The sequence below is a fragment of the Eptatretus burgeri genome, chromosome 10 (assembly GCF_056783735.1).
Source record: "Eptatretus burgeri isolate ZD-2024b chromosome 10, Ebu_testis_v1, whole genome shotgun sequence".
Taxonomy (NCBI): Eukaryota; Metazoa; Chordata; class Myxini; order Myxiniformes; family Myxinidae; genus Eptatretus; species Eptatretus burgeri.
The window spans coordinates 30,533,878-30,561,078 of NC_140970.1; the positions used below are offsets into that span (position 1 = coordinate 30,533,878).

The window sequence follows — 27,201 nt, forward strand, 5'->3', positions numbered from 1 at the left end:
GTACCTTCATTATTGTACATTGTACCTTACCATTCCTGTATCAACAACTAATTACCATTCTTTCCTTATCAACTCCTTACTACGAACCAACCAACTCTCTTCATTTGTGGTGATTTAAACTGCCAACACATAAGTTGGCTGGAAGATTAAACAACAGGTAGCCATGCTGTGAAGACGTTTTGTGCCACGATGGGTCTAACCCCATCAGTGAACTTCCAAACCAGCATTTCTGCCAATGGCATGTCCTCCCTTCCTCAGTGTTGTACGATGCAATGATTAACTTTCCCTTCAACCACTGCTGTTCGACCTCGGTCTCACTTGGCTACTCTGACCATTTTCTTGTGAAAGTCAAAACATTGCTAACTGGATAGTTATCGAGAGCTGCCTCAGTGCTGCTAAGATGAGCAGTTCACTCAGGCAGACGAGCAAGGACCATAATCTGCTCTCTCTCACTAAGACTGGTCTTCAATCAATTTGTGTTTCACTGAATCCCTGGTACAAAGACTGCTGTCAGTCCTGGTACAAACGCTCTTGTGGCAAGGCAGTTGCTTTCACGCTGCTCACTTTCTCAACTTGCAATTTTAAAAAACCGCAGGAGGCAACCTTTGATCGTTTCAAAAGGCCCACAAGTGCGTATCCATCCTCAGGCAAGCCATACAAAAACATGATATCAATCTTATGGCTCAGCCCTCCAACCTGTCTTCGTCCTCAAATGTCGGTGAGGTTTTGTTAAGTCTATCTCCGCTGTGTGCTGCTCTTTAATCCTCTCCAACAACCATGCTGAATTACTGAACTTGTTTACCTCCAAAAGTAATTTCGGCAAACAAACCTTCCCTCTCGTTTCCCACATTACTCCATCACCAATCCCCACTACCTCCTGTATGCTGTGCAATATTCACCAAAGGTGAAATCATTCCTACCCTGCTTCGGCAACGGGATCAGATGGTATCAGTGTCAATGTTATCAAATCCTGCTTTGCTGCTCATGCTTATATCTTTGCCTGCATTATTCAGCCGATCCTTCACCTTAGGCCACCTTCTATCTGCTTGAAGTCAGCCAACATCGTTCCCATACACAAGAAAAATACAAAGACAGATTTTCTTCACCTCTGAGCTGTCTAGCCTGGGTTTGAAGAAACTACAAGTTACTGCTTCTCTCTCAACAATGGATGGAGGCTCCAAATCTTAAACAAGAGGTCATGTCTGGAGATATTGTTGCGGGGCCGGGTATCGGCTGCGAGCACGACCGCTAGATGGAGCAGTAGAGTCGGCTCGACCGATCGCCGGGAATTTAGATCGTACCTTTTCGGAAAACTCCGGAAAAGTACGGGTCCCTTATCGGAACGTGAAGCGTCAATATTTTTGACATGTGGTACAGGGTTATTCGCCAATTTTCAAAATACCTAGATTTCCACGTGGCGATTTACCGAGATTTACACCCTCAACGGCACCCGTACGGAACAAGTCGCTTAGCGTACTCGAACCGTGTGCGACCCGAGCGGTTTATCGCCGAGATCCGTCAGTCCAAATAACCCGTTACAGCGGCAACAGCCTGGCTAATTTTCCAACACGCAGCACGCTAAGCCAATGGAGGAAAGGACACGAACGAGCGGATACATTTCACAAATGGGGATGTTTATTTACAATAATAATTGGGGAATGAGGGAAGCACGCAAGAGCAGAATTAAACAGATTAAAAGAAATGCACGTATATACAGCACGGCACATATACAATTTCCTACTTAACTGACTGGCGCCACAAACACACATACGCACACACCCAAAGAATCGGATCAAAATGGTCTTTATTCGGACCTCTAGCCCGGAGGACAGTCGAGCTGGAGGTGAGAGTCTGTTTGACCTTTCCGCCTCGTGCGGTCTTCAAGGACCAGGTCCTCGGGGCAGAACTGAACCCCCAGCATGATCCAGACGATCCAGACACCCTCACGACCGGGCTCAAGGCGAACGAAGTCGGCAGGGCGAAAGCTAGCAGGAGAAGACCCTCCGTTGCACCGACCACTCCGTGCGCAGACGCTTTCGCACTCCACCACCTTGCACGCAGACGTTCCCTCCGTGCGCAGACGCTTTCGCACTCAACCACCTTGCGTGCAGATGCTCACTTCTTGCCGTCCAGACCGCCCCTCCTTTTTGTGCTCAGGCGCGAGAGACCTCCTTTTTTCGCCACTCGTCTTCTCATTGAACGGTCCGTTCTCGGACAACTCGTCGCGGCCTCCCGATTGGCCGGGGGCGAACACTCTATCTGGCTAAGGCGGAGCCAGCCTGAGGTACTGAGCCCTTCTGGGCGGAGTCTCGATCTGAGGTGATGAGGTTCCTGGTTGGACAAGGAGCACGCCCCTGCCCTTCTGGGCGGAGTCTCAATCTGAGGTGATGGAAATCTCCGCCCCCATACGTGATCGAACACACGTAGACAATGGCGTCGAGCAGAGCGAGAGGAAGATGACGCTGGCGTTGATGGTGGTGTAAAAATAAACGAAAAGAAAACCTGACTATTAAAATAACTCCACAGCGCAGGAACATTTAATTACCCATTAGACTAGGGTCAGGACCCTAACTGGCAACATGTACTTACCGATATAACTGATCTATAGGACCTGTATGTTGTGTGCTCATGGCTTCCAGATTCGCAACAATATCAGGGGCCTTTGGCACTGTCAGGTACCTGCAGTGGCCTGCAAAAGTATCCACCCCTGACCAATAATACCACATTGAGAGGAATTACAAATTACGTGGAAACAATTTTTCCAAATGAACTTTTTATATTCAGAACTGAAGAAATCAAACTAAATCCAGGTGGAGTGGTAAAGAGGTTACATGTCGGGAATACCTGCAAAAAACATGTACAAATCAAAATTCACTGGTTGTAAAAGTATTCACCCCCTCATGTCAGTACTTGGTGGAAGAACTTTTGCAGCAATGACTGCTATGAGTATTTCTGGGTCGGTCTCTACCAGCTTTTCACAGTGAGATGGTGAAATATTTGCCCATTCCTCACGTGAAAATTGCTCTCGTTCTGCCAAGTTTGATGGGGATCGTCGATGGACTGCAATCTTCAAGTCTCGCCACAAATGTTCAATTAGGTTCAAGTCAGGACTTTGACTGGGTCCATTCAAGAACATTTATTACTTGCAAAATCGAAGATTTTTCAAGCATATTGGTTGGTCGATTTTGTTATTCTGTTGGGTCACCAAAATAGGTGACCCTTATTGTCAGTAATTCTGTCTGTTTGTTTGTTTTTGTTTATTTGAATGTTTGTTCGTTTGTCATCAGCATAATTGGTAGTAAACGTGGGCTGATTTTGACCAAACTCGGGTGGTAGGTACATCTTATGACCTAGTGCTTTGGAAATTGTGATGGTTGCTAGGGACGCTTTGTTTCCCTAGCAACAACCGAAAAACGTTCAAAATCGGTACCGTTCACGCGAAATCAATTCCAAAAGCCATTATCCCACATAGGCTTATGAAATTTGGCAGTAATCATCTACAGGTGATGCTCTACCAAATATAGTCCGGTTTTTGTGATATATGGAATAGTTTACCCGCAGCGCCCCCTACAAATGGGGTATGCCTGAAAATTGGCGAAAATTGAAGGCCCCCTAGCGACCAGGTGAGTGCATCAATCTGAATGAAACTTTGCAGGTACAAAGGATGCAATGAGTACTACAACTTTGCCTCAGGACATATTGACCGATATTGCTTCGGTCAGGGGTCAAAGGGCAAAAATCGATAATATGCGAGAACTGGAGGTGCCTTCGCGCCAAATGCTACTCCTAGGGTTATGGTCAGATGGTCATGAAAATTCACACTAATCATCTGGAATGCATTGTGCACAAACGATCGAGCCGGATTTTCGATAAATATCTTTGTTCACCCACAGCACCCCCTCAAACTTTGGGGATTTCTGATATCAAACCGCATTTTCGGTACTTGTCATTCAAATTGATACCGAGTAGTTATCAGTAGATGGAACTCGATGAGATTTGGTATGCATAATCTTTAGGTGATTCTCTATCTGAGATATGACATCCATTTTTTTCTATATCTTATAGTTTCCAAATGGTAACCCTCTCAACTTGGGTGTCTGAGGGCCATTGAGCATTCCTGCTGAAAATTCAAAGTACACTAGCTCCAAGACGGTTGAACCAAATCGAATGAATCTTTACATGTTTATAGACTGTAATGAGTACTACAACTTTTCTTCTTTGCATAATGACCTATCTCGAGTGGGTCAAAGGTCAATAAGTGCATTTTTCGGCCGAAATTACCATTCAAGGCACCCTTGCTCCTTCTCGGATTAACCGATACGAATGAAAGTTCATAGGTACATAGTACTCAATGAGTACTACAACTTTGCTTCAGGACATATTGACCTATCTCGGCTAGGTCAGGGGTCAAAGGTCAATGAGTGCATTGTTCGGGCAAAATGACCATTCAAAGCCCCCTTGCTCATACACGGGTTAACCGATTCGATTGCAATTTCGTAAGTACTTTGTACTAGATTAACTCAGATCAGAGGTCAAAGGTCATCGGATGCTCGGCGACCCATGGCCGCCTACCGGCTTGTCTGTTTGTCTGTCTGTCTGTTTGTCCCCTACAGGTCACAATTTTAAACTGCTCTTCACCACATGGTTGAGTTTGTCAAAAGGAAGGCTATTGTTTTTGAGGTCAAAAGGTTAAAAGGTCAACATAGGCCAAAGGTCAACAACTTAGATGAGATTTCTAAAATCCTCAATTTTCATCCGATTGACTTGAAATTTGAAAATTTATATTTCAGGTCACTGAATTAAACCAGCAAATTATTTTTGAGGTCAACATCGACCAAAAGGTCAAAATAGTCCCAAGGTCATCAACTAAGGTGGTGTTTCTAAAATCCTCAATTTTCATCAAATTGACTTGAAATTTGAAGAGGATATATATTTCAGGTCACTGAATTCACCAAACCAATTATTATTGAGATCATAATGGACCCAAAGGTCAAAATCGGCCCAAGGTCAACAACTAAGGTGAATTTCTAAAATCCTCAATTTTCATCCGATCCACTTGAAATTTGAAGAGGATAGATATTCCGGGTCACTGAATTCAACCACCAATTATTTTGGAGGTCCACATAGGCCTAAAGGTCAACATCGGCCGAATTTCTAGAATAGTCAGTTTTCATCTGATTCACTTGAAATTTGAAGAGGCGTTGTATATTTGGTCAGTTAATTCAACCAGCAATTATTTTTGAGGTGAAATTTGTTTTTTGGATTTTGCAAGTATCATGCTCTGCATGACATCGTCTTCTTGTTTTCTTCTTATTCAGCCACTCTAGTGTGGCTTTAGCTTTGTGTTTTGGATCATTGTCCTGCTGAAATGTGAATCTCCTACCCAGTTTCAGATTCATGGCTAACTCAAGCAGGTTTTCATCAAGGATTCTCCTATACTTTGTATCATCCATTGTCTCTTCTATCCTGACAAGCTTGCTGGTCCCCGCTGATGAAAAACAGCCGCATAACATGATGCTGCCACCACCATGCTTCAAAGTAGGGATGGTGTTGACGAGGTGGTGTGCAGTGTTCGGCTAACACCAGACATAACGCTTTGAATTTAGAACAAAAAGTTCAATTTTTGTCTTGTCTGACCACAAAACTTTTCTCCACATGCCTGCAGTATCATTAAGATGCTTTTTTTGCAAACTCTATATGAGCTTTTAAATGTGTCTTTTTCAGTAATGGCTTTTTTTTCTTGCCACCTGCCCATCGAGGCCAGCTTTATGAAGGGAACGTGATATTGTTGATTGATGAACACTGACCCCCATCTCAGCCAAAGAGCTTTGCAGATCTTTCAAAGTCATTGGTGGATTTACAGTGACATCCTGAACCAGTTTCCTGTTTGTCTGGCTGCTGAGTTTGGATGGGCAACATGATCTGGGTCGAGTCTGGGTGGTATGATATGTCTCCCACTTCTAAATGATGGATTTCACGATACTCAAAGGGATAATGAGTGACTGCAATCTCCTTCTAACCCTCTCCTGAACGGTGTTTCTCCACCACTTTATGTCTGACTTCTTTGGAAAGATCCTTCATCTTCATGTTTGCCTTGTTGGTTGAACAAGATCGTTGCTCCTTAAAACTCCTTTGAGAAGTGAGGGAGCTTAATTTTTAAGTTAAACGACTGATTACACACAGGTGAAACCTATTACACTTATTTTGTTACCTTTCAAACAAATAATTTTCTCCTGAGGTGATTTAGGGTTAATTAGGGAAAGGGTTTGAATATTTATTTAACTGAGATTCATCTGATTTTCTCTGTTAATCTAACTTATTCACATATTATCTGTATTTTTTTTAGCTCTTTCACTTTGGAGTAGTTTGTGAAGACTCTATATATTAAGTTTGATTTGAAAGCATCATGAAATAAGCTCAGGTGGCATCAAAATGTGAAAACCTTGGAGGGGATGATTACTTTTGCAGGCCACTGTCGCTGGCTTTCTGTGTGTGGCTTCCAAGGCCTTCTTCATTTGATGACTATGAATCAATGGGATGTAAATAGTGGGGTACATCAGAGATCAATACTAGGACAATTATTATTAATTATTTACATCAACGATTTGGATAGTGGGGTTGATAGTTGGCTTTCTAAATTTCCAGATGACACAACACTTAGAGATAAGGTAGATAGTAGCAAGGGGTGTCACCAGCTTCAGGAAAATCTTGATACATCAATGGATTGGGGAAAATATTGGCAGATGACAGGTTAACAGAAAGAAATATTAGGTGCTGGGAATGGTTAAGAACAATGAAAATTGGGTTTACAGAATGCAAGAACCAATGTTGGAGTGTGTCACACAGGATGATATGGGGGTGGTAACAGATATGGAAGGGGGGGAGGAAGGTGGAGGGAGTGGGTTAGCAGTCGGCTATAAGCAAAGCGGATAGTGTTTTATGTTGCATTCTAAGGGGGATAAATTATCCTCCTGCACCAAAGTTCCTGCACCAAAACAAACTCCCAACCAAGTGTGTTGGTGCAAATTCCGAGTGGACTGGTGTAAGTTACACAAACCCCGGGCAGATCGCTACCAGTGAATGGACTGTGTATCTGGATTAGATGTTTCTGAACACCAATGGGAAGGACATACAGTGGGGAGAACAAGTATTTGATACACTGCCGATTTTGCAGGTTTTCCCACTTACAAAGCACGTAGAGGTCTGTAATTTTTATCATCGGTACACTTCAACTGTGAAAGACGGAATCTAAAACAAAAATCCTGAAAATCACATTGTATGATTTTAAAAGAATTAATTTGCATTTTATTGCATGAAATAAGTATTTGATACATCAGAAAAACAGAACAGAAACTGTTTGGTATAGAAATCTTTGTTTGCAATTACAGAGATCAGACGTTTCCTATAGTTCTTAACCAGGTTTGCACAGACTGCAGCAGGGATTTTGGCCCACTCCTCCATACAGATCTTCTCCAGATCCTTCAGGTTTCAGGGCTGTCGCTGGGCAACACAGACTTTCAGCTCCCTCCAAAGATTTTCTATTGGGTTCAGGTCTGGAGACTGGCGAGGCCACTCCAGGACCTTGAGATGCTTCCAACAGAGCCACTCCTTAGTTGCCCTGGCTGTGTGTTTCGGGTCGTTGTCATGCTGGAAGACCCAGCCACGCCCCATCTTCAATGCTCTTGTTGAGCGAAGGAGGTTGTTGGCCAAGATCTCGCGATAAATGGCCCCATCCATCCTTCCCTCAATACGGTGCAGTCGTCCTGTCCCCTTTGCAGAAAAGCATCCCCAAAGAATGATGTTTCCACCTTCATGCTGCACGGTTGGGATGGTGTTCTTGGGATTGTACTCATCCTTCTTCTTCCTCCAAACACGGCAAGTGGAGTTTAAACCAAAAAGCTATATTTTGGTCTCATCAGACCACAGGACCTTCTCCCATTCCTCCTCTGGATCATCCAGATGGTCATTGGCAAACTTCAGACGGGCCTGGACATGCGCTGGCTTGAGCAGAGGGACCTTGCGTGCACTGCAGGATTTTAATCCATGAAGGCGTAGTGTGTAACTTATGGTTTTCTTTGATACCGTGGTCCCAGCTCTCCTCAGGTCATTGACCAGGACCTGCCGTATAGTTCTGGGCTGATCCCTCACCTTTCTCATGATAATTGAGGCTCCACGAGGTGAGATCTTGCATGGAGCCCCAGACCAAGGGAGATTGACTGTTATTTTGAACTTCTTCCATTTTCTAATAATTGCGCCAACAGTTGTTGCCTTCTCACCAAGCTGCTTGCCTATTATCCTGTAGCCCATCCCAGCCTTGTGCAAGTCTCCAATTTTGTCCCTGATGTCCTTAGACAGCTCTCTGGTCTTGCCCATTGTGGAGAGGTTGGAGTCTGATTGATTGAGTGTTGACAGTTGTCTTTTATACAGATAACGAGTTCAAATAGATGCAGTTAATACAGGTAATGAGTGGAGAATGGGAGGGCTTCTTAAAGACAAAACTAACAGGTCTGTGAGAGCCGGAATTCTTACTGGTTGGTAGGTGATCAAATACTTATGCCTGGTGTTGGCGCAGTAGTTAAGGCAGTGGTTTGGGATCCAAAAGGTCCTGAGTTCAAGCCCCGATGGGCCACTGAATTAATACACCAGGGGGTTGACTCAGCCTGTCATCCTTCCGAGGTCGGCGAAATGAGTACCAGTATACTGGGCCGGTGTGTACCCCGGTTAAAATAGGTGTACCATATCCCTGTGTCGTAAGAGGCGACTATGGTTGCGTCAGGAAGGGCATCCGGCGTAAAACCTGTGCCAAATCACAATGCGGATCATACAGATGATCCGCTGTGGCGACCCCTAATGGGAGCAGCCAAAAGAAGAAGAAGAAGAAGAAGAAGAAGAAGAAGAAGAAGAAGAAGTGATCAAATACTTATTTCATGCAATAAAATGCAAATTAATTGTTTAAAAATCATACAATGTGATTTTCAGAATTTTTGTTTTAGATTCCGTCTTTTTCAGTTGAAGTGTACGTATGATAAAAATTACAGACCTCTGCGTGCTTTGTAAGTGGGAAAACTTGCAAAATCGGCAGTGTATCAAATACTTGTTCTCCCCACTGTATATGGGGCTTGTGAATGTACAGAGTGAGTTTATAATGATTACTAGACGACCCGTGAACCCGTTGGGTTCCCGTTGTGACAGCGGTTGATGAAAAAATCATTTCAAGAAAAAAAAAGAAAAAGATAGTATGGCCCCGCCTCCAATCGCGATGAACATGGATTCTGTATGAGAGGAATTCGGATCAAAAAGGCTTCACGCCCCCTTTTTGCCGCACCAATGGTTGAACAGAGGGTGGCGTGGCCCCGCCTCCAATCGCGTTTTGATCCGAATATTTGCATATAGGCTCCTCCTGAGGCCTATAAAGACGCGAGCATAAGGCGACTCAGGTGTTGAGTTGCAGTTGAGTTGCAGTTGAGTTGCAGTTGAGTTGCAGTTGAGTTACAGTTCAGTGCGGGTCGAGTGGAGTTCGTGCAGTTCAGTTGCAGGCGGCTGGTCGAGTTGAAGTCGAGTCAAGTGGAGACGGAGGTCGTCAACGAGGTTGCGGTGTGGGGGTCGCTCGTCTCGTCGTGGGGTCCAAACCAGCCAGCCATTCCCCTCTCCCTGAGTATCAGCAACTCCCCCCCCCCATCCGCGCTGAGATAGTGCTGGGGGGGCCCATTCCTCCCCCACCCTAAACGTGGTGCCAACAAAACCGCTCGCGCGGAGCATGCCGGAGAGGGCTCGCCGACCACGCCAGGGGCACGGAGTTGGGGCGCAGCTGCGCAAACATTGCGGCTTGCCCGCCGTCGCGTCACGAGGACGCGGGTAAGACCTTCCCGGTCTCGTGGACCTGGCCGATCCTCCAGGATCCACGTACATTTGGTCTACGGACCTGTCTGCCTCCTTGCCTGTGAGGGTGGCTTTCTTTTCTTTCGGGTTGAATGCATGCTGTGGCGCAGTGTCTTGTAAAGTAGAAACTGTTTAAGTGCATGTAAATAAACCTTTGCTTGTATTCGGTGTTAACTCTTTCCTTGCATTTTGTTTTGACTGTATGGCTGTATATACGTGCTTGTCTGTGTGTGTGTGTGTAAATAAAGTGCATTGTGTGAACTGTTTTCCCGTTTCGCTTCGTCTTTTCCTTGTATTGAATCTCCATCTTGCATCACGTAAGGGATTGATAGTGGGTTTAAAATGCCCGGTAAATAATCCTAACCGTCGAGGTCGACGATAACTCCGCTTCGTTATCTCTGCAGCACGGAACGAACCGCTTAAGCGGTTCGTGTCTGAAGTCGACCTGCGGCGAGGTACGATCGCCCGGTCGACCACCCGCGCAGGTACTTAGGTAGGTCGAATTTGGCGAGCCTATCCTGCGCGGATGGGCAATTGGCACGATCGTGGTGAGGTTAAACCCCCACCCGTGACTGGCTCCGGGCGGTAGTTCCAGGAGGGTCACGACTGAATTGTCCGTTCCGGTGGGCGAGGCGGCCGCTTTTGGCTCACATGGTCGATCGCACGCCGGCGGGCACGAATTCGCAACAATATATTAGTATCTTGTCGTGTTTAAATCTCAAAGGCCAATCTGCACACAATGAAGCTTACCAAGCCTGAAAATGCACATTTGAAATGTGAGCAACCATAGAAAAGTTTGTAAGGAAGGAGAAAAAGAGTACTTCAAGAAAGCATTTCATGAAAGGTTTCAGCACATTACCACAATGATCTGGGATCTGAAAGGCAGTGGCCTTAAATCCAAGATTTAAATAGCATGTTGTAAGGGTACTACAGATGAAAGCTTTTGAAAGATTGTAAAGTTGTGAAGTTTCCTGTTCCATCATCCCAGAGGAGTGGAAGAGTGGGGGGAGTAATGTTTGGTGTTTCATCCAAAAAAAAATAAAAAATAGATGATGTAGTTTAAGGAGAGTGTGAAACACAATAATAATACAACTTTTAACTGCAAAGGCAAATAACAAAGAACAGGCCAGAACAACAGTACTTGATAGAAGGTGGAAGTGTATGGTGGGAGATGTAAAGCCAATCTACCTCGACAGGGGAAGTATGTAATCTTGAAGTTAGACACTGTGGAGACAAGAACATAAACAAATGCATTATGTTTGTACAATAATATGCAGCATTGAAAATGCGTGACAGCAGCAACTATACGATTGAAGAAAGCATATTGACGAGTACGCTGTCAGGGATGCATTTCATCTTGTAACCATTCAAATGCTCTGAAAAGGTCGCACAGAACCTTGGGCAGAATCATTCTCCGTCATGAGAACGACGATGCACAAACAGATCCATTGGATGCGTGAGCTATGGAGCATTATTAAAGGTACATGTAATGAATAATACCATGTAACAAGTAAAAAAGACAAAAAGCCATAGCCCCCGTTGTTTTATTAATTTTGCTGTACAGAGTTAAAGGGATAACCCACATTTATGTACAACTAAAATGGCCTCCAGTCTACCAGTCGGCCATCTTTGATCAGATCGCAAAATAAAGTGAGGGGCACGTGTATGCTATAATCGTGTACTGTACTTGTGCCAAGTATGAACAAAATCGGACCATGCATGTCTGAGAAATGGTTGGGGATGCATTTAAGAAACAAAATGGCCGCCGGTCAACGATCTTGGATCTGATCTCGAAAAAAAATGACATGCATATATAAGCCATCATTCGTTATCTGGATGCCAAGTTTGAACAACATGGGTAAATGCATGTCCAAGAAATGGTTGAGGACATGTTCAACATCGGGTTTTTTACAACTAAAATGGCCGCCAGTCTACCAGTCAGACATCTTTGATCAGATCACAAAATAAAGTGAGGGGCACGTGTATGCCATCGTGTGCTATGCTTGTGCCAAGTTTGAACAAAATCGGACCATGCATGTCTGAGAAATGGTTGGGGACACATTTAAGTAACAAAATGGCCGCCAGTCGGCCATCTTGGATGTGATCTCGAAAATAAATGACGTGCTTATATAAGCCATCATTCGTTATCTGTGTGCTGTTTGAACAAGATCAGTCCATACATGTCCGAGAGATAGTTGAGGAAGTGTTCGACACCAGATTTGTTTTTTTACACCTAAAATGGCCGCCAGTCGGCCGTCTTGGATCTGATGTTCAAAAAAAAAAAAAAACGACGTGCATATGTATACCATCATGTGTTGTCTTTGTACGACATACACATAAAATCCGTCCATTCATGTCCGAGATATGCTTGCGGACGGACGGGGACACACACACACACACACACACACACACACACACACACACACACACACACACACACACACACACACACACACAAATCCAGACCAAATCCCTCAGCCCCCATTTCGGACAAGTCCAAAGCGGGCTAATAAACAGATGCAACAAAAACTTAATTGTACTCGAGATAAATCCCAAGTTACACAGGAATGACAAGATATTGAGGACATCCCATATGTTATGGGAGATCAAAGTAAGCAGATTAATAAAGATTAAAAATAAAAATTATTTCACACTAGTTTGTCCTGCGAATGACGATGCACATTTTCAGATGAACTTGAACTGGGGGGTTTGGAATATGACTGAGCTACTGAGTGTCCATGAAGAGGTTCATCCATTCATTTTGTGTGCAGCTTGTGGCTGCTGGTTTCGCATCATTTCTGAGAGCTCGGTTGTGCCGCTAATGCAGTACACCTGTAGGTGAGGGGAGGAATTTGGAATTTGTTCATGGTGCAATCGATAGCTCAGCTATTCATTGCAAAGGACATCATGGGATCTTTAACCTACACCAACCAATGCCGGTAGACAGAATGCCAGTTTAACGTCAATTGGAGGGACACACACAACGATCAATCACCCTGCCTACGAAACACCAGGATGATGGTTTATAGTTGGGCCAAGATTCAAACCCAGGCTAGACAGCTTGGATGCGAGTGTGCATCTCTCCAGGCTATCCTACCAGCCCTCCATGTAGAAGTAATAGATAATCAATAATATACTGGACAAATCAAATCAACAGCCTGGTGTTGGCGTAGTGATTAGGGTAGCGGCTTGGGATCCAAAAGGTCCTGAGTTCAAGCCCCGTTGTCCGCTTGAATGAATACACACCAGGAGGTTGACTCAGCCTGTCATCCTTCCGAGGTCGGCAAAGTGAGTACCAGTGTACTGGACCCGGTGTATGCCCCGGTTAGAATAGGTGTACCAAATCCCTGTGTCGTAAGAGGCGACCAGGGTTGCGTCAGGAAGGGCATCCGGCGTAAAAACTAAGCCAAATCACTATGCGGATCATACGGATGATCCGCTGTGGCGACCCCTAACGGGAGCAGCCGAAAGAAGAAGAAGAAGATACTGGACAAATCAATACAGTAAAACCTCATTTCCCAGACCTAACAGGGGAAGCACCTGTCTGGCCACCTTACTCGTCACTGCAAATCAGACAATTGGGGACGTGGAAGATGGGCACAATTTCCAACAAAATCAGACAATAAAGACAATCGGAGAACAAAAGCCAAGTGGGATGAAAAATTTATGAAAAGCTCCTCTGGGGAGTGCAAGCCCATGAGCTTGCAGCACATACGGTATGTTTGGATGGCATTTGTAGCTTTGGTGTTGTCACCCAGCAATCCTAGAAGGACAACCGAGAGCCATCCTTTGGAAATGGCCAAATACAGCCACAGATAAGGGAGCAAAGCTGACCAATTGAATTTATTGATAATGCACAAGATGTGTAAAGATTTAGTGGGACGTAAATAAAATTCGTCATTTCATCCTAATGAGAAAAATTGTTTGTGTGTTACACTTGAAAGTCCAATGAAAATTCTAACTCAAATGTCCAAACATCATAAAGTCACCGAATTTGTGTTTTTCATCTCCCAATAGCTCCCAAAGCCACGACTCAAACCATATTGCTTGTAGTGAAAACCCAGTGCTGCCGTTCTCTTGTCTCCCTCCATCTCTCCCATTCCCGTCGCTCCGAGACCAACACCTGCGTCCTATTAATATTGGTTCTCTGCTGGAGCCAATATGGGATTAAAGGCCCATTTGAACTTGGACTGGCCTGATGGGGCTGACGTGGGACTGAAGGCCTGTTTGAGCCCAGGTTGGCCTGCGTGTATTCCCATCTGAGCAATGGATGCAATTGACAGAACAGAAAGTTGATTACAAACCTTAAAAATAATTTCATAATTAAAAAAAAATTACCATGTAATGCTCGGATTTCAAATTAAATACGGTATGTTAACTGCTAACTTGGAAATATGTTAGCCACACAAACATTTTTTTCGTAACCTCAGGTTTACAAAGCGAAGGTTTTGTAAGAATAAAGCCATCGGTATCTTTTGTGGTTGGAACAATAACCAGACACTTTTTCAGCAAGTTTAATGATTCTATAGAGATAGCAGTTGGTGGATAACAGCACCCAAAGGCCCTGCAAGCAGCCCAAGATAAAAAAAAAATTCTTACCTGGTTGCTTTGGTTACGTCTCTCGGGTGTGATTAACAGAGTTAGGTTAAAATCGCAGAGCTTACTGCCGTGCAGAATTTGTCAAGCAAAGTGCGTTATTAATCACCATAACAGCAGCAAACAATCTGGAATAGCAATTTTCTAAGCAATCGCCTGTGGAACCGTTTTCCTGATTTTGGGATACAATCTTTCGACCAGGTCTTTAAGTTTCCTGCCCTCACAGTCTCTCCCATTTCTACTTCACTACACCTACTGAGACCCTGTGTCCCCTTTCATGTACACCTCATCTCCACATGTTGTGGTGTAATCACAGACTGTGATCCCATGTCCCAAACACGACGCATTTGGCCCAGTTACCCAGAGCGTTTGACGCTTGTATTAAAATGAAGGACAATTTACCGCGCATTATCCTATTGTTCTGAAATAACTCAATGGTGGCAAGGAAGATTCCTCCACAACATCCAACCTAAATACAAATATTTACCTCTGAAACCGAAGGTGGACAGGGGTTATGTTTTCACCCCTCTCTGTCTGTCTGTCAGTTTGTCTGTGAGCAGGATATCTCAAAAAGTTGTGGACAGGTTGGGTGTGTGACAAGGACAAATTGATTACATTTGGTGAAGATCTGGATCCTTTAATTATTTATAATTTAATAAGTGATTCTTCACCATTGAGAGATCTTGTGATTCAATTTTGGTTTAGGTGGGATACAAAATGTAAACTGTTCAGCATGGCGGAGCTATGCGCTCTCCCGAGTGCTGTTTGAGTTTAATACTGTTACGGATCTGGCCTTGAGGGTAAATGTGGCATCGATTAGAATAGTTATTTCATAATGCATGTTAGTATAAGTGTAATGAAGTTTATGTAATTGAAGATACTAGTATGTGCCCGTACGTATGTGCCCGTACGTGCGTGGCTGTACGTGCAAAAAAAACAAAACTTTCAAACTGCGTGCCAGAAACAACAACCACACAGGCCGTTCCTTCGCTCTCGCGTGCCCGTACGTGCAAACCAAAAAATAAAAAAAAACTTTCAAACAACCACACAGGCCGTTCCTTCGCTCTCGTAAATGACGACTGGATTGGGGCATTGTGTTTATCTATGAATGCGCATAAGAAATCGAGAAATTATTACAATGTACCAAGTCATCACTATCCGGAAGTCCGTACGTTGTAACCCATAATGGGGAACACGGCTGAGGATCTCTTCCCCAACGGCCACGCCTACGCAGCAACGTGTCCTGTCATTGGTAACTAAATGGCGCATCGGCCACGCCTACACAGCAACGTGTTCTGTCATTGGTTTGGTAAATAAATGGCCATAACTTGGGAAGCACTTGTCCGATTAATATCAAACCTTGAAAAGGCACATACTCAGGGCCCCAACAACAGCTGGCAAGTTTAAATTAGATCGGACCAGTGGTTGTCGAGAAACAGCGGTCACAGACACACACACACACACACACACACACACACACACACACACACACACACACACACACACACACACACACACACACACACACACACACACACACACTGCTGGAATTATAGATAGATGGTGTCGAGCAAAGTGGTCAGAAAGCTCTCTGGCACGCCAAAGGGTGAGAGACCGTGTGTGACATGGAAAATCCACAGCTTTCCCACCACTCAGCGGGGGCTACCGATTGTCGCCTGATGGCTGCATCGGCCAATCGGCACATGCCGCTGGGATCCGACGTGCCCTGTGAGACAGAATAAAACCGCTCAGTCACCTGATTCAAAGAATCTATTGTTGCCTAATCTGTCACCTGCCATGAGGTGCTGTTCTTCTCCCTGGTTCCAGCATGCTCACCTGTGCACTTGCCTGCTCCATGGTTCCCACATGCTCATCTGTGCGGTTACCTGCTCCGTGGTTCCTGCCCGCACTGGATTCGCATGTATTTGTAGTTTGAGGCGTGGCGTACAACAAGAACGAAGGCCACATTCACAGCTGGGACTCACCCCATGTGTGCAAGCATCACGTGGGGAGCAGGTTTTCTCTTCTCCATTTCATCTTCTCTCTATGTTTCGTCACTCCCGAACGAATGTGCTAAGGCATAAAATATTTAAGCTGTTGACGTCCCTTGGATGTGCCGGGTATTGGTTTTATTACCCTCACCAGGGGAGAGGCATCGGGGAACTTTTTCTTCTTCCGTATGCCAAACGGTACCGTTTGACCAAATTATTAATTTATCTTCTCCATATTATCGTAAAGCTTTTTTGAAAATTTGATGACAAAAGCTCAAATGGTAAAAAAAGTTACGGCCCGAACCACACACCGACACACACAAATCTTTGCAAGACCCCCCCCCCCCCGCCCTCCCGCTGAGTAGGGGACGGGTTACCAAGTACTGCCAAATTGAAGTGTCAAAAGTGCCAAAGAGGTGATTTGTGTTATCAGTGTTAACGTATGTACAATAGATAATTACTGTACTACCTGTATTGAAATAAACGTTTTTTATTAAAGGTTCTCAATTTTTTTTCTTTTTTTCAGAAGTCATCTTTTACACCACCTTGTTTAACCCATAAAAGGTAATCTGGGGTTTTGAGGATCTCCAGGCCAACATTTTATTTATTTTTTAAATTTCAAGTGCATAATTTAATTGAAGTAAAATAGAGATGATAAAGGTTGTAGAAACAATAATTGGGAAGTTTACCGCTGTTGATGCAGTGTCTTTACACCACCTTATTTACCACGTTACATTATAGTGATTTGTGTGTGTTGTTTGTGTCCTTTATAACGTCCTTGAAAACAGTAATTTTGCTGTTTGGAATGATTTTCCATTTTTTATGACTGTCAGAGAAGCATTGTGGTATAGTGGAACGTGAAGGAATCTGACGTCATCAGCTGAGGTGCAGTGTGCCGTGTACGCATGCGTGAGTAAAGTAACGTGGTTATGGCTTCCATTCTCCGGCGCTGTCCGTGTTCGAGCTACTTGGTCATGTATAAGAGGAAATACAAGGAAATCTAACAGGTGGAGGCCATTCAGCCCATCATGCCTGCGCGAACACCATCCTAATCCATCCACGCAAGATCCAAGGAAGAAAATGAAAATAATGTTTTTAACAAGTCTGAAGACGACGATGGTTCACGAGCGGTATTTTACGATGTCGATTGTTTCAGAAGTCAAGGATGAGACAATGTGATAATGTTTGACCAGGTTATAAAAATGATCAACGTGATGTGGTACGAGTGACAGAATATTAGCTGCAAAATGTCGAAAACCCAGTTTCGTTCAACAACTTTCAAAATTTGATGTTTGCATAACCTTTAAAGGTCACAAAACAATGTTGTGGACATTAAAATAAGGAAACAGGATACGTGCTATAGCTCATTGAAGTTAGTTCGTCGAAGAAGGTTGAAAACCCGATTTGATTCCCACAACTTTGAAAATGTGACCTTTGTGAACTTTAAAGGTCAAAGGTCAAGGATTATGACCTTTAGAGGAAAACTTCCTCTGGAACATTCCAGGAACAATATAACGTCATATAGGCTATATGGCATTTCACACTCCTCGGATTATCCATACTTTGATGAAATCAACGTAAAAACAAATTTGAAGGGGGCGCCACGGGCAAGGTGTTCGAGATAGAGCAAAATGGTTTAAAGACTTTAGGTGGGGAATGACCTCAAGATTATGCAGAAAAAAATATTGTCATCCAAGCTCTCAAAATTAAATAAATACTGATAAATTTAAAAACTGATAATAAGGGTAGAACAAATCACAAAAAAGAAATAAAATAAAAAAAATTTTTCGACAAGATCGACCACCCCAACAGACAAACATATCGACGGAAAAAGTGATAATAAGGGTAGAACATTTCAAAAAAAAATTTTTTTTAATTTTTTTTTTTTTTCGACCTGACCGACGACCCAACATTTCGACGGAAATACTGATAATAAGGGTAGAAAAAAAAAATCTCAAAAAAAAATTTTTGGAGATTTTTTTCTCGACTCCATCGACGACCCAATTACGAATATTGTGGTCACTTATTTTTTTCGTGAAAATATTTTTTCGTCAACCAATTAATGAAATATTTTTGTTTGTTTTTAATTTTTGTAGTTTTTTTCCCCCCTTTTTTTCTTCCCCTCAGGGGAGGAGGCATTGGCTTGGTTAAAAACATACATCAACCACACAACCCCCCCTTGACAAGACCCTCACCAACAGCATTCCGTACATGTGCACACAATCACCCATCAATGCTCAAACTACCTAAAAGTCCTTTCAGCATCCCCATACCCCATCCATCGACATAACTTCCAGGTACCTATTTAATTCTAATTTAAACTTATCTACTGTTTCTGCTGCCACTACCTTTCCAGGGAGGCCATTCCATGCATTAACCAATCTCTGTGTAAAAGTTCCCTGCCTTGCTACCATTGCTACCATCTCCTCTTCTTTACTCTCAGGCTATGGCCCCTGGTCCTATTGTTGTGTGCCGGGGGTCGGTGGTGAGGAACGACCGCTAGACGGAGCAGTTGGGCCGTCTCCCAACGAAAACCCGGAATCGAATGTCGTCATCTCGGATAACTCCAGAGTCAACGGGTCGCTTAAAGGACCGTGGTCGCCAATATTTCGACGGCGTGAGGTAGGGTCCACTTGTCGATTCCAATTTACCTAAGTACTCACGCTCTCTAGCTACCGGGGAAGCCACACCCTCGGCCGACTTTGTCCGAACCGAGTCGCTGTTACCGACTCGGATCCAGTGTAACCGAGCGGGAGTTACCAAAGCTGCGCTGGTCCAAATAACAACTTACAGCACAAACGGCCTCCCGAACTCTCAAGCCCGCACTGTGCTGGGTCAATGATAGAAACGACAGGCAACGAACTGGAACATTTAACAGATATTTATTTACAATAATAAGACACAGTGCAGACTTATTCTGAATAAAATGCAATGTACAATGAGCAATCAACACATACAATTTCTACTTATCAGACTGGCCACAGACACACACACCCAAAAATAAATGGGGCCGGCCGGCCTTTATTCGGACCTCCAGCCCGGGAGGATAGGCGAACTGGAGGGTCAGATTTCTGCTGGTACCTGGCCGCGTTCGCACGGCTTGCCGACCTGCCCTTGTGCAGCTCGGGATTCTTGTGGAAGGGCTTGAGAAGATCGAACGCTCCAACCACCACGGTGGGACTCGAACCCACACGGACAACCTCGCACCAAGCGCCAAGGAACCAAGACGAAGTGGCAGACGCCAGCCAGCACCAAGACGGAAGATGGCCAGCAGACCAGACGAGACGACCCAGACGGATCGCACCGACAATTATTCAACCCCTCCTGCCAGGTGGGAGGGATCCGTCCTGAGGTAACTCTGCCTCAAATTTGGACAGGTGGCGTGTTGGTGGCCCACCCCCCCCCGAAGAGGCTCTGTAGTTGTTTCTGGCCTTCTGGCTTCCCATTGGCTGGAGCGCCTCGGCTTTGCTTGCTCTTCGTCCATTAGCTGGAGGAAACACTCCCTGCCCTTCTTCAGAGCGGAGCCCCAATCTGAGGCGATGGAGGCTCCGCCCACGCCTTCAGCCAAAAACACGTGGATAATGGAGTCGGTGTGCGAAGGTTTGGTTGGGTGGCGGAACGAAGCAGGATGTTGTTGTTGGGGAATATAAAAAAACTAATAACTACAAAATAACTTGCAGTGCACACATAAAATTCCTGTTAAACACAGGCGATGGATTCTAACTATACACATTCACTTAACGAAATAATAAACTTTGGGACTGCTGACTCTCTGTGTGCAAGAGGCTTCCAAATCCATAACAATATCACTGTCTACTCTGTTGAATAATTCCTCTGCACTTATTTTATCTCTACCTTTCATTATCTTAAACATCTCTATCATATTTCCTCGCAACCACCTCCTTTCTAGTGAATAAAGCCCTGTCTCCTTCAAATGCTCCTCATAGCTAAGTCTAGCTAGGCCCAGAATCAATCTCGTAGTATCTGATCACCACCCCCTCTGCTATCCACCTTACCTCCAAGTTTTGTGTCATCCGCAAATTTGGACAGTTTACTCTTTACCCCACTTTCCAAATCGTTGATGTAAATAATGAATAGTTATGGTCTGAGTACTGACTCCTTAGATACCCCACTACTTAAATCCTCCCAGCAAGACATCCTCCCACTCACAACCACTCTTTGCTTCCCATCACTAAACCAGTTTGCAATCCAATTAGCTACCTGACCAGCCACTCCACAAGCCCTCACTTTGGCCAACAACCTCCGATGTGGTACCTTATCAAATGCCTTCTTATAAAAGTCCAGATATACTATGTCCACTGCCTTTCCCTCATTCACCCAATCAGACACTACTTCATAGAACTCTAAAAGATTTGTTAAACAGGAACTACCTTTGGTAAACCCATGCTGACTACCTTTAATTAGCTTGTATTTGTTTAAATGGTTCCTCATCCGGTCTTTAATTAATGTCTTCAACACCTTCCCCACAACTGAAGTCAAGCTAACGGGTCTATAGTTTCCCAATTCTTCTCTGGATCCTTTCATAAATAATGATGTTACATTTGCGACTCTCCAATCCTCCGGTACCTGTCCTGACTCCAGGGAACTATTGAAAATATCCGTTAACATCTCGCTTACCTGCTCAACCACCTCCGTCAATACTCTCGGTTGCATATTATCTGGACCCGGAGCCTTATCTTCTCTTAGATTACCTAGCTGTTCCTTTACTTCCTCCACTCCAACCTGGATCTTCTGTGAAAGCCCCTCCTCACCTCCTTGATAAATACTCTCAGCTAGTGGGAATTCTCCTAACTGTTCTTGTGTAAAAGTTGAAGCAAAATACCTGTTTAATAAGCCTGCCATCTCACTTTCATTACCAACCACTCTCCTGGTGCTATTCCTCAATGTCCCACACTGGTCCTAAAGCCGCTGTCACACCTTGACGTTTTAGCCAGCGTATGGCAACGTATCAAAATGTATGTAAAACGCTGGCGTACGCTGAACTATTGATGTTTTTTTTTTAATTTTTGGGCATCTAATAACGTGGTTGACGTATGCATAACGTATTAGTAACGTACACAGAACGTTTTAATCACATATAGATAACTTATACCAACAAATGCTGAGCGTGTTGTCGGCGTTCACAACCTATGCCCAACGATAGTCTAACTTATGCATAGCGCGGCAGCGTATCGCCGACGATCACGTGGCGTCGGCTATTAATAGGCTGCGGCTCAACGATTCAAATCATAACCGTACGACGAGACATCGAAGTGAGAAGCCGCTGTCACACTTTGACGATTTAGCCAGCGTATGCCGACGTATGAAAAATTTGCTGAACCAAGCTGGCACACGTCGAATACGTTATAGGTAAGTTTTGTATACGTTAAGAGCACGCTGGCATACGTCGTAGTACGCTGGCATACGTCATTGTACGTCGAGAAATTTTCAGCATGTTCAAAATTTCTTGACGTACTCGAAGTATGACCCACATTCCGCATACGCTGGCATAAGTTGTAGGCACGCTACGTGATCGTTGACACACGTCGACATACGTTACTTGTAAGTTACTCATAAGTCGAAACACGTCGAGGTAATGGTTAGCGTCAGTGTTCCAGACTCCCTGGTTTTTTTTTTTTCGGTATGACGGTTATGATTTAAATCGTTGAGCGGCAGCCTTTTAATTATATTATATTATAACCGCACTAGAAATCGAAGTGTCAACATGACCGTCATACCGAAGAAAAAAAAATAAAAATAAAAAAAAAACCAGGGAGTCTGGAACACTGACGCAAACCATTACATTGACGTGTTTCGACTTATGAGTACCTTACAAGTAACGTGTGTCGACGTGTGTCAACGATCGCGTAACGTGCCTACAACATGTTACTCATAGGTTAGAAATAAGTTTTGGGTACGCTAAACATTACCTCGACGTGTTTCGACTTATGAGTAACTTACAAGTAACGTGTGTCGACGTGTGTCAACGATCGCGTAACGTGCTTACAACTTATGGCCAGCATTATGCGGAACGTGTGTCATACGTCGAAAAATTTCAAGCATGGAAAATTTGTCCAACAGCTCGGCGAACGACGTATGCCAGCGTTCTACGACGTATGCCAGCGTGCTCTTAACGTATACAAACTTACCCATAACGTATTCGACGTGTGCCGGCGTTTTCGCCCAATTTTGCACACGTCAGGATACGTTGGCTAAATCGTCAAGGTGTGACAGGGCCTTAAACCTGTTCTTTTCCCCTGATATAGTTAAAGAAAGTTTATGCTATATGCTATCTTGCTATTATGTTTAATATTCTTAACCATGTCCTTCTCATACTCTCTTTTGGCTGACCGAGTTATTTTCTTAACTTGTCTGTTTACTCCGGTTGTGATATAAATCTAACTCCAGTCCTGTTATTTTAAACCTAATAAATGCCTTCTGTTTCTCCTTCATGGCGTTTCTTATCTCACGACTCAACCACCCTGACCTGTTTCTGTTTCTCGTTTTACACCTCATTGGAATGTACTTACTCTGTCTCAGTGTAGATTGGAACATTCGGTGTGTTCACTCGTCCAGGATACAACACACGTATCGATCGGGACAAATTGAGACAAAGTACTGCTAAACGACCTGCTCGTTTTCCGATCCATGTTGGAATACGTACAACATTCGGTGTAAATAAAACAAGCTGCTGTTCGCCGATGACAGAGCGACGGGGCTCGGCGACACACACGAATCAATCGCTTTACCCCGGTGTGCGCGCGCTCGCGGGGTAAAACCTTTTTGTTTGTGCGATTCACGCACTTCGTGCTCAGATTACGTGCGGAGCAGGGTCGGGAGGGGAGCAGATCTATGTACTTTTTCATGAACATCCCGGACAGGACACAATGGGGACGACGATGTGGACGACGATGTGGACGACGAGGTGGACGACGATGTGGACGACGAGGTGGACGACGAGGTGGACGACGATGGGGACGACGAGGTGGACGACGAGGTGGACGACGAGGGGGACGACGAGGTGGACGACGAGGTGGACGACGAGGTGGACGACGATGGGGACGACGCGCACACTGGATTTGAATCCGCGACGCGTAACCAGCCAAACCACAGCACGCACGACAACCGTATGTTCGAACCGTATTATAGAAAAGCGCTTGCGATGCAATATTGTCACGTGATCCGCGCACGAATAATTAAACGGAATCGTTCATTTGCACGTCGTACTTACTCGTTCGTACTGGTTGAGTCACGGCTCGGAGGCGGGAAGCGAGCGGACGTGAGGTGATGTTGCTGGGAAAGCGAGCGTCGTGTAAAATGTCGACGAATTGCGTGTTCATTCCCCTCCCCAAGAAGTCACAGACTCTCCGAACCCGCACCCCCCACTTTCCCCTCTCCCTCTCTCCTCCTATTTCAACGACGATCCAACAGATTTGTTTTTACCTCACGACGACGGCACGTGGTGAACGCGCGAGACCCTCGCGCGCTCCGCCCCTAGACACACCACGTGCGTCGTCTGAGAGACACAGCGGGTCGTTTGGACCGTCGTTGTTGTGCCGTATCGTCATGAACGAGCACCCACTTAAAATGAACAATTCACTGACGTTCCCTGTGCTCGTAACTTGAGCTAATAAACTTATTCCCACGGTACCGGTGTATAAATCAAAGGCAGGGGCTCGTTCAGCGACCGCAGTACACCTTACCGCTTCGATTACCTGTATTATATTACGACAGCGCTGTGATCCCGGGACCAGCAACACTCGGTCACCATGACAATGAGCAGCGGCTGAAGGAAGACAGGGTTTTGTACATTATAAAGGAGGTGATGAAGGATGTGAAGGTGTTTAACATGTTAATGAAGGTTAAAGATAAAACAAATGGAGAAGAGTTAATTAGTAGAATGACACGACCAGGAGCTGCAGCTTGAGAGTTAAGATTATGGCGACGAGGCAAAGGTCCTTCACACAAGGACTAGTTCGTGCATGGAATGGTCTCCCTGAACGGAAGTGCCAGTAGAGCTGGTGGATGTGGATGGTTTCAATTTGAGACCTCTGGTGCCTTGTCCATGTTGAAATTAGAATTGGATAGGTACCTGGAAGTTATGGAGAAAGAGGGGGTCTGGGGATGTTGATGGGACTTTTCGAAAGCTTGAGCATTGATGGGTGATTCTGTGTGTGTACAGAGTGCTGTTGGTGGGGTCCCGTGAAGGGTGGGGTTGTGTGTTTTTAACCAAGCCCATGCCCCCTCCAGAGGAGAAAAGAAAAAAAAAGTGTGGTGTTGATATCAAACAAGCACAATGGGCTGAATGGCCTCCACCTGTCTGATTTCCTTGTCAAAAAAGTAAGAACGACACCGACACGGTCAAACTGCTGCAAGAAATGACAAGCTCAGTGGTGGGTGAGCCACTCGGCATGCAGCAAAATAAAAGGCTGACAGGTGGGGGTGTGGGGGGGATGAAGTCAGGTTGAGTTGTGAGCTCAGCAGACAGGAAGTTCTGTTCCTCAGCTCCAGAGTAAAGAGCACAGTTCTGGTCCTACAGAGTGAGGTGGAATTCTGGTCCTCCCCTTTTCCCCCTCGCAAAAGTTTTCCCACCACTGGCATGTCGGCCTGATGGGCAGTTGAGTTTCAGGATATTGTAACCAAAACTCTTGGCAGAGTCAAAACTGTTCAAAATTTATGCCAAACCCTCATTTGGTCTAAAACCAAAGCGGTTTGTCCAGGGTTATTGCTTGGCCCCCAACTTTTCAGATGGATGAACCAGCTGTCAGCAACAGATCTCGAAGTTCCTTTCCATCAGAAACCAAAGAAAATGTTCAGCTTTCCCGGTGGACAAGCCTCGAGGACAATCAGTCACTAAAGTGACTGTCGTGGTAGAAGACTTCACATGTCCAACGGTCCACCACCGATGGTACAATGGTAGTCAGGACTGGAATCAGGATACTGGTCTTAAGTCAATAACCATTAGTTATATATTTTTTGGTATGCAAACGCATTAATTGCAGATTGGGATTTTTGCTCATTTGCAACATGGAGAAGCAACTATAGGAGGGAGGAGGGAGGAGGAGGAATGGCTGCCTGGTTTTACAACTAACTGTTGAAATGATAGCATTGGAACAACTGCTTCTCCTGGCAAAAGGCATTCCAATTTATCAAGGCGAGAAGTGTTTGAAACCAAGGAAAGTCGTTTTGACAAGGTCGACCGAAGCATGAAACCTGTCAAGTGAAGACTTCTCCAACTCCCTCTTTTCTCTCTTGGGCTTGTAAGACCAATATCGTTCCAAAAGGATGACATACCGAGAATCGGAACAGGTGGCCGGCCCAATCTTCCGAAGCAGCAAGTATTCTGGACGTCCAATCACTCCAAAGATTAACAATGAAGTCATCAGATTTGACTTCAATTCAAAAGTTATAGTTAACAGGAAGACAAAACGTAATGAAAGGAATATTTGGCCAAGCATTCAAATTTATTCAACAAAAGGTTTCACAAAAACAAGAAAAATTCAACAAAACCACAACTCGAAACGAAAGGATACCTTTGCACAGATAATTGAAAGTCACGTGGAATACTTAATGACTAAAATCTACACAAATGGAAATGAAAATATACTTTCACAGATCACGTATAAAAGTCTAACTACCCTCGGTTTCAATACTGTACTATGAAATTTCAGTCTTAACTTTGTCCAATTTACAAATTGATCAATCCAAATCACTGACAAGTTAAACCAGATAGAAGCACGTTTGACCGTGAAAGCATGTTGAGAAATTAGACTTGAACCGTCCATTGATTGGGCCTACATACACGGCAAGTTTAACAGTCCGCTGGACCTGCCGAGAGATAGATATAAAACAGAAAATCCATCGCAGGAAGGAAATGGCGAGAGATGAGGTCGTGGTTGAAGAGAGAAGTGGACAAAGGAACGGTCCTATAGACTCAATTCCAGGCGGAGTTCAGTAAGGACGCTCACGGCGGTCAATGCGGTGAGTGCCTCTGCAAAAGAGGGTGGGGGAAGGGGAGTGAGAATTAATAAAATGAAGATTTGTATCAAACAAATCAAGTGTTTTTCTAGTATAGGTCTAATTTACGTTTAACTGGTTTACAAAAGTTGTGCTCTCCAATTTCACGCAGTTCTCACCAAATAACCTATCCAATTATCACCACAAATATGATTTTCAACATCACCTGCAAAATGTCAAGCAGCTGTACATGGATCCACACAGGTGAGTTCGGTATTGCTCACTACTTTTATGGAGCAAACGTTATCAGAGGCACTCGACCTCACCTTCCATCCATTTTACCAGGAGACATTGGACCCATGGGGCCTCCACGGCCACGGAAGCTACCACGATCTCCACCTCTTCCTCCTCTGAAACCCCCACGTTCTGGCATCAGAGGGCCACCCCGACTACCACGGAAACCTCCACGATCACCCCCTCGTCCACCTCGCATCCATCGCTCACCTAAACATGACAACAAATCTTCAGAATCAGAGATTTCAAAATACTATATAGAGTACATTATAACAATCACATTCTACTCAATCAAAGGAAGTCTGCAGTACTGATCCAGTCAGTCAGTCCTCCTTTGACCACCTACAGTAAATCAGCAAACATCACTCCCATACACAAGGAGGGTGCAATAATATATCCCACCACCTAAAGGCCAGTGAGTGCTTCCAATTACAAGAAACGTCGAGGAATCCAACATTGCTTCTGACACTAAGTCTGCCGTTTT

The 27,201-nt window shown here is 44.6% G+C and overlaps 2 protein-coding genes across 5 annotated transcripts in view; both read right to left on the minus strand.

The window, feature by feature from the left end:
- The window catches only part of GSTP1 (glutathione S-transferase pi 1), a 38,508-nt gene extending 14,654 nt beyond the window's left edge, over positions 1–23,854 (minus strand). Inside the window, exons 1-2 of the mRNA XM_085897704.1 lie at positions 23,698–23,854; positions 11,068–11,103 (exon numbers count right to left, since the gene is read on the minus strand). Coding sequence (XP_085753830.1) covers positions 11,068–11,103; positions 23,698–23,806 — 145 coding nt within the window. The 5' untranslated portion in view covers positions 23,807–23,854. The remainder of the gene's footprint in view (positions 1–11,067; positions 11,104–23,697) is intronic.
- Positions 23,855–25,909: 2,055 nt separating this feature from the next.
- The window catches only part of LOC147018216 (uncharacterized), a 75,877-nt gene continuing 74,585 nt past the window's right edge, over positions 25,910–27,201 (minus strand). For all 4 annotated transcript variants that reach the window (XM_085897685.1, XM_085897689.1, XM_085897688.1 and 1 more), the window contains exons 16-17: positions 26,750–26,927; positions 25,910–26,457 (exon numbers count right to left, since the gene is read on the minus strand). In XM_085897685.1, the coding sequence (XP_085753811.1) occupies positions 26,418–26,457; positions 26,750–26,927 (218 nt within the window). In that variant the 3' untranslated portion in view covers positions 25,910–26,417. The remainder of the gene's footprint in view (positions 26,458–26,749; positions 26,928–27,201) is intronic.